The following is a 13850-nucleotide window of genomic DNA, read 5'->3' as shown; positions in this document are numbered from 1 at the left end:
TCCCCCTCTGTCCCTCACCCCTGCAGTGAGAGGCCAGTTGGGCTGGAAGCTAATTTGAAGCCAATCAATAGCAGTCTGTGTCTCTTCCTGTGTGTCAGCCCAGTCCGGTGCCCTTGTCTAACTGCCGGCAGAGAGCGAGCACAGCATCTGTTTAGTGACTCTCGCTCTCTGACTGTAAACCTACGGCAGCCACTGAACACCGCTCCTCCACCCTCTTCCTCGGTGCAAAAGGCTATCTGATTGAATCCAAATGAGATTGATCTCCATGCCAAATCCAGTTGTCAAACGTGTGTACTGACAAATAGCCCTTCACTAACTTGATTAACTGTGGAGGAGGCAATTTAAATGATGTGTGGTGGATGTTTTTATGGATATTTTGAAATGTAGAGATGTGGTATTGCATATGTTGCAGGAATACACACAGACACAGACAACGCACCTACATATAAAAGACACAGATGAACATACGTGCATACAAACACACACACACACACACACACACACACACACGCAGCATGTCCATCACACAGACTGAACCCAGGCACACTGACGCTCTGATATTCAATCTGCCCAAGATAAGGCCAGTCCCCTCCTCCCTTTTCCCAGCCCCCTTTCCTTAAACAGCCAATGAGGAGACTCTCTATTCATGAGCCGGAGTAGAAGCAGGCATGTGTAGGCAGCCTGCCACAGAGGGAGGTGTGTCTCCACGAGCCCAAAGTGTGTGTGTGTGTATCAGTGTGTGCTCACAGTGAGAGAGGAGACACAGAGAGAGAGGGAGGTGGAGAGAGAGAGAGAGTGTATGTAGGTATGCATGTGAGAATCAGGGGAAGGAGTGACAGGCAGACAGCAAGAGAGGGAAAGAGAAGCCAGGTGCTTTTACTCATCTTACCGCTGATACACTCCACACACACACACACACACACACACACACACACACACCCATACTGTCCACACACACACACACACACACACTGAGGGAACTACAGCCACAACCTCTACACTGAAGCAGTGAATTGATACACGTGTGTATGTGTGTGTGTGTGTGTGTTCTGCGCTCGGAGCGAGAGAGCGGGGCTCACTGAGGATACACGGATGAGAAAAGGTGCGGGGGAGCGGAGGAAGAGGAGCCCGAGTGTGTTTCGCCCTGGGGGAGCTCACACACACATCCGCGCGCTGCACACAACACACACTCCGGCGGGCGCTCAGCACTGTTTCCCTGACAACTAGAATGGGCTGCAATTTGTGCACCTTGCAGAAACGGGAGGAACACTACAAACTGCTATATGAGATTGCACAGGTAAGTGAGACTGGAGGGGAGAAGGAGAGGGAAGAGCGAGTTTAGTTTGGTCGATGGTGATCACAGTGACCTTTATCAAGCTGATGATGGTGTTGGTCATGATGATGATGATGATGATGATGGCGGGAAAGATTTGGTTTCCGACGAAAGCAGGCTCAGAGAGAATGAGAGTTCAGAGAGAATGGGAATGTTTTCCGATGAGGGAGAAAGGTAAAAGTGAGACAGAAAAACAAGGTGGAGGAGAACATGAGAGTAACCGAGCAAAGTAGTTGAGAGAGAGAGAGAGAGAGAGAGAGAGACAGCAGACAGAGAGGTTGAGTGGGGAAGCAAGAGGAAATGGGAGAGGGACATGAGAGAAATGTAAGAAAATGAGTTTCTTCCAAGCAGCCAGGCAGAGAGCCAGTGTGTTTTTTTTTTTCTCTCTCTCTCCATCAAAGCGAGTGGAGCTAGTTATTTCTCCTCAGTAGCAGAAGATGTGAGGACAAGTTCAGCTCTTCTTCCTGTGCTGGCTCCAGGGGAATTCATCACATCTCTTCTGCCTGTGACTGTCTGGAAACATGGGGAGAGACTACAGTTCAAAAGAACAGCCAGCAAATATCTTCTGCTGTTTCCCTCTCTGTTGTTTGTCAGAACTGGACGCTTTATTCGTCTGACTTGATATGGTTTTCATACTGCTGATGTCACATAAAAATCACAATAATAACAATTTGGATGCTTTTCTTTTGAATTGAAAATATATGGTCATTGATGTGTTGAGTGAATTGTGAAAAATTAAATGACATACAATTTTCAATGGTAAAATTTCAAAAATACATAAGAAGACAAGCATTCTTTCCTTCATTCCTGAAATGTCTTTTGACTGATAACAGCAATAGACTGTCATATTATCCCCACAAACGATTGTATTATCATTACGAGCAGTAAAATGTGGTGAATGTATAACTGATATTGTACTGGGCTTGGCTGGAATGTGTTGATTAGATAGGAAGAGTCAGCAAGTGTGAATGTTCTCTACTGCTGTTGACAGACAAAAAACACATATCTCCAGAAAGTCATTTTTTCAGGAATAGAAGAAAATAATATGTTTGTTCTCATTGACTCCCTTATATTTTGGAAATTTTGCAAAGGTGCAAGGGTTGTGAAACTCACTGAGTACATAAATGACCATGGTAAGTTTCAAATCAAGTAAGAAAACGACATTACGTTACATGGTTTTTACGCTACAGTAGCAATTGGTGACTTGTTGTTTATGTGTGGAGATGAATGGCGGAAACACGTGCTCGGTGTTTCTCTGCGTTGTCGAGTACAGTACGGGCAAATACCAGGACAGCAGCGGGGATTCATTCATCATTTAGTAACTTACACGGTTTCAGACAGCGGGGAAACTGGATACGGCACAATGAGAACGAGCCATTCAGTTGAATACTTCTCATTAGTTTTGTAATGTAACTTATACTATTAGGTGGATGCTTTCATCCAAAGTACCCAACGGTAACATGAGTGTGTACATTTCTAGCACGGGTGGCACTATGGGAAAAAACAAACTTATTATTCCTTATTCCTGGCTGTGTGTGTTTAACTCAGTTGAACTTTTTCTGGACGGACGGATTCATCACCGTCCTTTTAGCAAATACGAGACGTTCCTTTTTTTTTAAATCGGCAAACATGTTGACGTTCCAAAACAGCCCAACAGACAGAAATCTATCCCTCAATAATTCTGTCCATTTTCTGACGGATCAGTGTGGCCGCAGCTTAAGGCTGCTGTCTGATGATGATGATGATGACAATGATGATGATGATGATGATGATGATGATGATGATGATGATGATGATGACGATGACAATGTTGATGATGATGATAATGATGACGTTGACGATTGCGATTCTTCTTATTAGTTTTATGATGCTCACTGCAAGGCTGTTGCTGTTGTTTTTGACGATGATGATTATGATGACGACAGTGAAGCGATTATAACTATCTTGTGGAAAGTCACTGTTACTCTATTAAGCACACTCTGTCACATGTGCGCTGCCAAAGTGCCTTTGAGCAAGACACTGAACCCCTACCTTCTCCCTCATTAGATTAGAGCATCAGCTAAATGGTTAAAATGTAAATGTAAGGAATACAGCATCACTACTCTAACCTTAGCTCACTCCCAGAGGCTGCCTTTATGAACACTGTTCACAGCGCGGCGGTCTCGGGCTCATTATGCTCTCAGCCTGAACGCTCCCATGCTTTAATGAGACGGTGAATGTCTGTGTTGTCTGCCTGGGTGGAGAGCAGGAAAATTAGCCGTGTCAATGGAAACCCTAGGGGGTCCGCGGCGCTTTCTGTACTGTTTAGCTGTATGGAAGTAGTAAACAAAACAAAGGAATGAGCATGCTAACCTACAACAACATGTGAAGAAAAAAAATCTGCCTTGTGATTGTTGAAAATATATCATGAAAGTATCATTTGATGCAACAAAAGTTGTGAGAGTAGACACTGTATTATCCTCAAAACACATGGTGATTTTTAGATTGCTCACTATTTGGTTGCAGATTGGCTGGGACAACAAAGAAATGAGTCTTATGGTTGCTTCCGATTTCCTCATCGCGCTGTGGGTGTCCTGGCACTGTGGCAGGCTTCCAAGAATATTGTGTGTGTGTTTGTGTGTGTGTGTGTGTCTCAGCAAAGCCACTTACTGTTTACAGCTCTGTACTGTATGTGTGACAGTCAGCAAATCAGAGCTTATGGTTGACCACTGTGGCAATTTAATCGCTGTCTGGCAATGCCTATATGTTCCTAATCCCACACTCAGACACCTGCAGTTCACAGCAACACCGAGACTGACAGAGAGAAAGAAAGAAAGAATGAAGAAAGAAAGAAAGAAAGAAAGAAAGAAAGAAAGAAAGAAAGAAAGGAAGAGACAGTAAATCAGTTTGGGGGCTGTAGCTCACCAGGCAGTAAGTGTGTCAGTGTGACTTTGTGCCGAAACTCAGAAGCAGAGGGGATTCTGCAAATCCAGAGAGATTCCTCAACAATCCCTCCATCTCTGTTTCCTGTCCACACTCCAGACTCATTTCTTTTCCCTCCTTCCTCACTCTGTCTCCTTCTCTAACCCTCATTATTCTCTCTCTCTCTCTCTTGACAATCTGTCTTTCTCCTCTCTGCTTTCTTTTCTGGCACACACCCACACCCACACACACCACATCACAGACTCTCATATGTGTTTTTGGTACTGGTCCACTTTCAAAAGGACGACGCCTGCTCATTATTCCAGTAGAAATCTAAATGATGCTGATACTGTACCATAGGCATAGCAGGGACAATACAGGTGTAAAACGGTACTGGTGGATTGGAAATATACGCTGTCGTTCTCTGGTTTGTCCTCACATGCTCCAGCGCTGAATCTCTCTCGCTGTGTTTCTGTCACTCCCTCGTCTCTCCAGAAGCTCCCTCCCTGCTCTGTGACTCCTCCACAGTGGGATTCCCTGTGAGACCAGTGAGGCATTTAGGAAACTCAGTTTGATGTGTTGGTGCTCTTTTCAAATAGAATTGTAAAGGATTATTAATTAATGCCTAACTGCAAATGAGTGTCATTCAAATGCCCACCATTTGAAAAATATGACACTTACTCAATAATGAAAAAATAAAGATAAATAATGTTGCTTTTTGACCCCCACAATGAACCTGGGGGAGGGACTATGGATCGGCCCCATCAGTCCGTCCATCTGTCCATCCGTCTGTCTGTCCATCCGTCATGCACAATATCTCGGACACCACTGACTGGATTTTGATGAAACATCGGGGAATGACGTGTGTCACTGCTCCATTTTGCCGTTTTCAAAATTTTACTGATTGGCCTTAGGGGGGCGCTACGATGTTTAATTGTCTGTGCGTCACGTACAATATCTCGGACGCCACTGATTGGATTTTGATGAAACTTCGGGGAATGACGTGTGTCACTGCTCTGTTTTGTCATTTTCAAAATTTTACTGATTGGCCTTAGGAAGGCACTACAACCTTTGTTTACTTGTTACTGATTGGCTCAAGGTGCCTGCATCATTTGTGGGGCATGACATGTTTACTCGTTTAAGTCTGGTAGTTAACTTGATTTATTGGTTTATTTTTGATTATTTTTTATTGTTTATTTTTACAGGGACAATGCACAATTTAAAAGAAACTGCACCAGTTTCCAGCTAATTTGCATCTGTTGTCCCTGGGCAGAAAAAGTTTATGAAATCATAACGCTTCTACAAAATGCATTGCTGCTTTTTCAGTGTTACAGAGTGCTAACCTTCAGGTAATGTTTTTTTTTTCCTCCCAAAATGGATATAGCATGTTTGGAATAGAAGTGTTCAATTATACACCTTTCATTTCGAACAAGTAGCAGAGCGTTTCAGAGGCCATTTCCAGTGTTCAGCCTGCAGGCTTGCCTCAGTGTCTCTGATAGCACAGCGGCTCTATCTGTTCACACAGCCGCTCCATTCTGACAGGATTCCTGGCTGCCCGACCCCGGCTGCCCAGCGGCCACCAGGAGATTTATGACTCTCGTCAGACTGCTCAGATTCAACTTTCATTTGTGACTGTGTGTGTTTGTGTGTGCCTGTGTGTGTATTTGTTCACACTCACATGCATCCATCCATATGTGTGGCTGTGTGGCTCCATTCTCGCTGTAGCGATTGCCATTCTGTGTATTTTGCTAGTGGCTGTATTAAATTGCCCCACAGCCTCTGGCCTACATAGCCTCATAGGAGAGATGTGTTTTGTCCTCTTGGTTGTAACAGGGTCAGCACCATTGTATCACATTGTCTCTATCCTGTGTTTAATCTTCCCCTGATCCCTGCTTGTTCTAAGTGATAGAAGAGATTTTGTTTTCTATGGAGGAAAAAGTGATGAATCTAAATTTAACAGAACAGGAAAGGGCCTCTTATTTAGCTGCTTATTGAGCTAGGTTCAGCTATTGGATGTTGGTTCTACTATTGAATGTAATCTTGAATCACTAAATGTAGTGTGCAATAGGAGAGTATCCTGGACAACACAGATCACCCACTTCACAATGTATTGATTCAACAGTCTTCCCAGTGTGATGAAATTGTAGAATGATTGTGGAATTGTGTATTTGTGAATGTGTATCCATCCATGTGTCTATCCATCTGTATCCATGCGTGTGCCTACATGTGCCTGCATACATGTGAATGTGCGTGTGTGTGTACCTGCATGTGCTTATTGCTCATATTGCCTCATAATTCTAATTTTGGCAAGCTTTCATGGTTTTAATTTCCGTTGAAGGATTACATGCTCCTCTTAGGGTTGAGAAAATGTGAAAATTCGGCATCCCTTGGGCTTATGAAACCCATTAAAAACTCATTGGATAAACTCAAACATGCATGGTGGTCAAGCTAAAAACAAGGCTGCTTTTCTTAGTTTGTGAAAAGTTCACATTTTGGAGATAAGAAGTTTTAACCCGGCAGCACTGTTATGTTTATTGTGTGTGTGTGTGTGTGTGTGTGTGTATGTGTGTGTGTGTGTGTGTGTGTGTGTGTGTGTGTGGTTGTGGACCGGGCCTCTCTCTGTCGTGGCTCTGTCCTCCGGAGACAGATGCTGTGCCACATGTCCAGCCTGTTAGACAGCATGATGGGGCGAGACAGAAACCCCTCCACCCCCTCACCTCCTACGGTGTCCAGCGAGCGCCACACAGAGCAGGGGAAGCACTGGTCAGACTCACACAGCCGTCACCTCCATATGGCCACCTCAGACCTGGAGCATGACATCATCCAGAGTGGAATCACCATTCAAAAGGTGGAATATGTTGATGTTGCTGGGGTAAAAACACAACTGCAGTTTTGGTCTTTTGGTTTTTCTCACTAGAATGGAAAGGTCATTTATGTGTTGAGTGTGTCAAAACCTGCTAAAAATTCATGAGAGCCATGAGAAAATAAACATTCTATTATATCTCCTTGAAAAAAAACAACAGCAAAACATTCCTGTGACCCTAGAATGTACGATAGATCAGAGTAATAAGAGTAATAAGGTAAGGAAATAAGGCAGGGAATAAAGGTAGAAAGGTAATAAATTTAACCATCCATCTTATGCCCCTAGTGCTCTATTCTGAATAATGTGTGTGGTCCATAAAATGTGACAGAGAAGACCAAAGGGAGGTCTCACCTGACTGATCAACTGTCCACTTCCTAGAGAAGCACGACACCGGCCAAGAATTCTGATTTTTATCTTTTTTCCACTCTCTCTTTCTGTCCGTGTCTCTCTTGTCTCTCTGATGGGATTTTGAGCTTTGCAGCAAGTATTGAATGAAGTGACCTTTTCATTTTTTTCTAGCATTTTTCAACCCAACAAGTTGTCTGTCTGTCTGTCGGCCTGTGTGGGTGAGTGTGACCTTTTCACCTGTGAGTCTAATTCCATTTGACAAGCCTGACCTCTGGTTAGCAACTCAAAATGACTTTTATCGTCCTCATCTCACCTCTCTTTCTCTCTCACGTACACACAAACACACACTTGGCATGGTTGGTTGTGGATGTCAGTTTAGTATTGTGTGTCAGAAAAATCACTTTACAACACCATCACCTATCATATCTCTGTTGTAGCATTATAACATCAACAGATTAAATCTTGTGGAAGCTTATATCTTTAATTGCAGATTTACAGACTGGACTGGATCCATTGGCTTAGAAATACTGACTGATGAACTTCAGGGAATGAAGTCTTTCCCCAAAATGTTAATACAGCACTTTGGAAATGAACTCTGCTGTTGTACACAGATCATCTGGTGTCTTCCATCATGGTTATGGGGCTCGTCGGAGCACAGCGTGGTGATAATATCACATGATTTAGAGCTGCATATGGCCTTGTCACCACGGGTAGCACGTCTTCTGGGCCCCGGCCAAAAAAGGAAAGGGGAAATGGGTGATTATTCAGCATCAGTGCCAGGTTAATGTGGGAAACAACATCCTGGTGGTGTTGTTGTGTGTTCTAGGAACACACGTGTGAAAGTTTAAAAATAGAGGAAAAATAGGAAGAGTGTGATGAGATATTTTGAATATAAACAAATGTGGGTGTGCATTTGCACGCACATATGTGTGTGTGTGTGTGTGTGTACATGAGAGAGAAAGAGAGAGTGACAGAGAAACCGAGTGAGAGGTAGATCAAGACAAAGGCTTGTCATCCTGTACGTCAATCTATCAGTTTAGCTGTCTCTTTCTTTGTGTGTGTCTGTCTGTCTGGCTGCAAGTGAACATGCATACACTTCCCTTCCTGGCTGCATGTGTGTGTGTGTGTGTGTGTGTGTGTGAGGCGGGGGGTCACAAAGTCATGCGAAGGCAGGGCCGAGGTGGAGGGGGGACGGGGACGGCCAGCGTTTCGCTCCAGCAGCCAGCGATCTCCCCCTGCGCTGGCTCTGATAAGCCCAGGATGAAAGCCCTCACTGTGGGGAGAGTGACACTCCTCTGCACTCCGTCTCCCCTCCAGACATCCAGGCCAAGGACTGGAAGACAGAGAAGGAGTGTGTGTGTGTGTGTGTGTGTGTGTGTGTGACAAGGTGAAGGATGCAACAGCACATGGGAGGCATACAAACACATGTGTACACACGCTTAAAGACACACAAGCTCACAGGTACACAATCATGTTAATCATGTATAAGCACATTTGCACATACACTCCCATAGGCTATATAAACAGATGCATGCGCGTGTTTATATGCATGTACGCAGACACACACACACGCATACGAGGAAAATCACACACGATCCAAGCCTCCATCCATCAGCTTTATAGCGCACTGTCCCTTTTTACAGCTGTGTAAAAATGTCAGTCAAGCTCTTAGCCTCCAGACAAGGGGACTTATCAGTTGTTATCAGCCTCTCACTGATTACCATACTCACCGAACAGCCAAGTGGCCTGGCCAAGACGATAGGAACCCGGAGAAACAGGGAAAGACAGAGGTGGGAGGGGGCTGAATGACAGAGAAATGGAAAGGGAAAGGGGGAGAGAGAAAGGGAAATAAAGAGATGGAGAAGAAGTAAAGTAAAAAAAAGTGCAGTAGTAGAGCAAGGGACGGAGGAAAAGAGAGAACTAGGGAGTGAGTGAGAAAGGGAGAGTTTTGTGCCTTGTGAGAAGTGACAATAAGTCATTGAAATAGGTCTTTCTCATTTGCCTTTCATTCCTTCCTTCCTTGCCTCGCCCTCTCCAAAATGGATGGTCCCGCCCTCCTCCTCCACCCATCACTTATCAGTCACCACACACTGTTTCATGTCCGTTCCACTCCGCTGCCCCTGTCCGTCTCTCTGCCTGTTTGTCACTGCCTCTGTCTATCCGTCTCATTAATACAGTTTGGCATAACCCGCCCTCTGAGGTGCCACTGACTGTGTGTGTGTGTGTGTGTGTGTGTGTCGGTGTTCACCCTATAAAGAAAGAGACAGGAACAGGAAGCCTGTCATTCAGTATGTGTGTGCGTGTGAGTGTGTGTGAGAGAGAGACACTAATTTCCTCTACTCTGTGTGTGTGCTGTCAGACGGTGACTGTTATTTGGTTTGAAGCTAACCTTGTGCCAGAATAACCCAATAATACACCTTATGGCCACACGCTGCAGGCTATGTTGTGTCGGGTTAGGCAGATGTTACGACGAACCATCTGGAGCTGTTATGGATACGTTGCAGGCATTTGTATATGCTACAAAAATGCACACACACGCACCACACAAAATATGCACAAAAATCCCCCCAGAAATCATGCTAAAACGCTCTTTCCTATTTTTTCCAGTGGTACACACACAAATTCTGAAACGAGCAACTGCCAACATCCTTCACATCACCGTACAATTTCTCAAATCTTTGGATGAGTTCTTTGGCAACGAAGGTGCAATTCTCATCGGAGACCAAATGTCAGTATCCTATAAAAAGAAAAGCTCCACTTTTTGTTCTTCTTCTATTGTCTCCCGAGTCTTCAACTTCTTACAGTTGGTTGCTTGTAACGTTGGTGATGATGTTGTCTCTCTCTCTCTGCCATCCTGACATCATACACACCGCTGTCAGATAGGAATTTAAGCGAATTCTGCCGTTGCACTCTTTGTACAGTAACTGCCTGGATAAGAGTGTCAGCTAAATGCATAAAATGTGAATGTATTATTGTGGACTAATCGCCCAACTCCCCAGTGCCAAATGCATTTTGGACCCATAGTGTGCAGGCTGGGTCCAGGTGGTCCAGAGGGAGATTAGGTTACTGCAGGGCGCTGGTGTTGAGTTCCCACTTAACCAACTTGGGTTTAGGAGTCATTAGGCCCACTCAGTGCCTGGCGCCGAGTCCAGTTACAGATAGGATAACACTAAACCATCTGCATGGTAGGGGGGATGATTACACTTAGCGCGGGGTGTAACTATGAGCCTTGTGCTGAGATGGGAAATGCCCTCAGGATGGAGAGGGGTTGGAGCACTGTGTGTGGACGGGTGTTTGGTTGTTGTTAGTTTGGGGAAGTGTATTAGATTGTCTCTTCTTTGGCTTTGTTTTCATTAAATCTTGTTAGGTCTCGGGAATGTTTGAGTGGATAGCTAATACTGCAGAAATCATAGCATGTGTCAAGCAGCCTACGCAAACTCCCCAAAAAAGGTCTGTGAACAATGAACAAGACTACATAGCATCAGTGTCTGGTGAAGACCACACAACTCCGATTTTGGTGATTTGGATGACATGGTTTGGGAAAATTCTATTACGTTTGGGTTTATTAAATCCTTTCAAAACCCACTGGATAAACTGAAAAATGCAAGCAAAACAAGGCAGTTTTTCTTAGTTCCTCAAAAGTTGATATTTTAGAGAAACAAGATTTTCACCCAATAGCGATGTTACATTAAGCGATCTCCTTGCTGTATTTTGTATTTCTTAAAACAGGTCTGCAGACGAAATGTTGACTGACAAAAATACAAAGACTCTCCGTCTCCTGACTCTTCTCATGGTTAACTGTAAGAATTGCTCAAGCAGAAATGCTTCAGAGATGTTTGGACAATATGAACCATATTAACTTTTGGTGTTGTTATAAAACTGGAAAGAAATATCTAACCCTCAAGTTGATCCCTCAGCCCTATATTGACTGAAATGAGAAATACATGCTGCAGTCAGACAGGAACAGAAGACCGCCAAACAACACTGAAAGCTGATTTTTCCCTTCTCCAGCCATGAAAAGATCAGATCCGGGCCACAAGAAGTTAAAAATCAGTTTAATCTTCCTGAGTAAATACAGCCTTGGCTCATGAAATGATGATCCACATGTTCTTATTATGTGGAGAGACCCACCAGAATTAGGCCTGTGACCCATTTTGAGAATCAATGGTCTAATTTAACGAGTCAATCTGCGATACTGCCTAAAAATTACCGGAACGCAGTCACTAATCATCATCCGACTGATAATGCATTGGTGGTGGATGTGATTAGCCATTCACTCACTCATACTGTAGACCTACTCAGCTGCCTGGAACTCTGAATACAGTCTAAAGTCTTGATTGAGGCGGGTCGAATGGGTGGTTAATTGCACCTCAGTATGTCTCTCAGTTAACTAACCAACTGTGCTTTTGGAACCGAAGGTATTTTTCACTCCAGGAATAGCTCTTCTCGCCCGTTCGCAGTTAGCGAAGTGTGAAGTCGTTTTTCTTCTCCACCAAAGGGCGGACTGGGGAAGCTTCATGTTATGAATAATGCTAATAGGTTAGGTGCTTCCAGTGAGCATAAACATGCATCACTTTAAAATGAAAAAGGCAAGCGTTAGGTGGGGGGGGAGAAAAAAAAAAGTAAGTTCACACTCTAGGCTTATTTAAAAAAAAAAAAACCTCTCTTAATTTTATGCAAACAGCCGCACATAAATCTTTTATTTTCCTCCTCGCCTGTAAAATGTTTTCACTTTCCAGGCTTTAGCATGTTTTGCTAATTATGCCCCTGCATCCGGAGCCAGCTCGTTTTGCCCTCAACCAAATCTGTGCTCGTGTGAAAAGAATTCAAAGGAAACTGGCATCCAATAAAGATGCCTCCTTACTGTATGTCTTGCTCTCACTAGCTCTAAGAGTCTTAGTTTTAAGATAAACTTCACCCCACTGATTTAGTGGAACTAAAATGACTCAGTCAAAGATGCTCTTGGGTCCAGCATCAGTTTCCAGCCATTTTTCCTCTCTAGATTGTTGCTATAAGTCAAAGAGGCATTATTAATTTGGGAATGTTTTGCTGTTCCAGACTTATGAGTATTCAAAATGCTTGGAGCAATCAGAAGCCATGCTAATTTTCAACTGATGTACTCAGTCAACCCTATCTCTCCCTCTTGGCTGGTGGTTGCCATGTGCTGTTGCTTTCCTGACACTATTAAACCCCCAGTAGTGTGTCTATCTGGCTCACCACAGCACTGCTGTTGCCGAGACCCACAACAATGGAAACAAGGGAAGCAGAAACTGAATGGGATCTTGAATGGGTCATTACCACCCACAGAAAAAAGTCAACTGCTGCACTAAGCCAAACCCAGGCGACACTTTCTTTTTCCAAAAACAACTTCGCACAAAAATCATCTTTGGGCATATTTCCAAACACTATTTTCCAAATGCTATTTTGCTTTTTCAAGCAAAGCATTAATTTACCTGCAGTCCTCTAAATCATTTAGTCTCTTTTTAAACATGGTGGACACATCATTTTGGTACAAAACTCATGCGTACTGGTTACTGATTTACTTTATGGCAAAGATGATTCCAGCACCATGGCTCTTTGACAAAACAAGCAACAGCGCTACGTTCCACTGCCCTGCTTTCACTTGTGTTGAGATAAATATGATTTTAAACTAGAGATTAAATAACGCGTTCAGATGGACACTTGATGTCGTGCACCTTTCCCATATAGAGGAGTAACACATAACCTCCCTGTGAACTCAGCCGGCTGGATGAATTATGTGTGTCTAATCGCTGACCCCCGAGAGCCTAATTCAAACACATTGCTAGTATGTGTCGAGGGGATGGAGGGAGGGCCGGTCTATTGTTCAGTCCTGCTCGCTGGCTGTTGTTTTAATGGCAGACGAGAGATTAATGGCAATCTAATGACTGTGGGGAGGACACAGTGCAACAATAGAGTCCTGGTACTGTGCAGGCCAAGTACATTAGTCAGTCAAGACAACTATCTGCATGGATGCACACACACACACGCACGTATACACACACAGACATGCACACAAACACACTATTACTCCTACCTAGACACATACATATATATGAACACACACATACATATATATTTACCGGCACACACTCCTCACAGAGTGAAAGTAAAAGTGACATGTATTGATTTGTCAGAGGAGAAGTTTTGCAGTCATCCACCATCAGCACGCCCTCTCACATCACACGCAAAACAAACCGGGCTAATTCTCCGCCCGCCACCCCCTGACGTGACAAAAGCAGGCTAATTTATGCATTGGCAGCGTGGTGCACGAGGGATAAGAGCGAGGCAGCGGGGCCGGATGCTCACTCGTGGATCGCAGTAATTGTGATTTGGTTGCTAGGATGCTGAGGGTAATGAATGTCTTGTTGATGCAGTTTGTCATAA

At 44.0% G+C, this 13850-nt stretch overlaps 1 protein-coding gene across 1 annotated transcript in view; it reads left to right on the top strand.

The window, feature by feature from the left end:
- The first annotated feature begins 1228 nt into the window (after window positions 1-1228).
- Window positions 1229-13850, top strand: part of pdzrn4 (PDZ domain containing ring finger 4) — a 37214-nt gene continuing 24592 nt past the window's right edge. Inside the window, exon 1 of the mRNA XM_071521267.1 lies at window positions 1229-1297. Coding sequence (XP_071377368.1) covers window positions 1229-1297 — 69 coding nt within the window. The remainder of the gene's footprint in view (window positions 1298-13850) is intronic.

The sequence above is a fragment of the Centroberyx affinis genome, unplaced genomic scaffold, assembly GCF_046629955.1.
Source record: "Centroberyx affinis isolate AG114_WGS23_722 - 3 ecotype Tasmania unplaced genomic scaffold, CSIRO-AGI_Caff_v1 ptg000879l_1, whole genome shotgun sequence".
Classification (NCBI taxonomy): domain Eukaryota; kingdom Metazoa; phylum Chordata; class Actinopteri; order Beryciformes; family Berycidae; genus Centroberyx; species Centroberyx affinis.
This window is presented reverse-complemented; position numbering and strand designations above follow the sequence as displayed.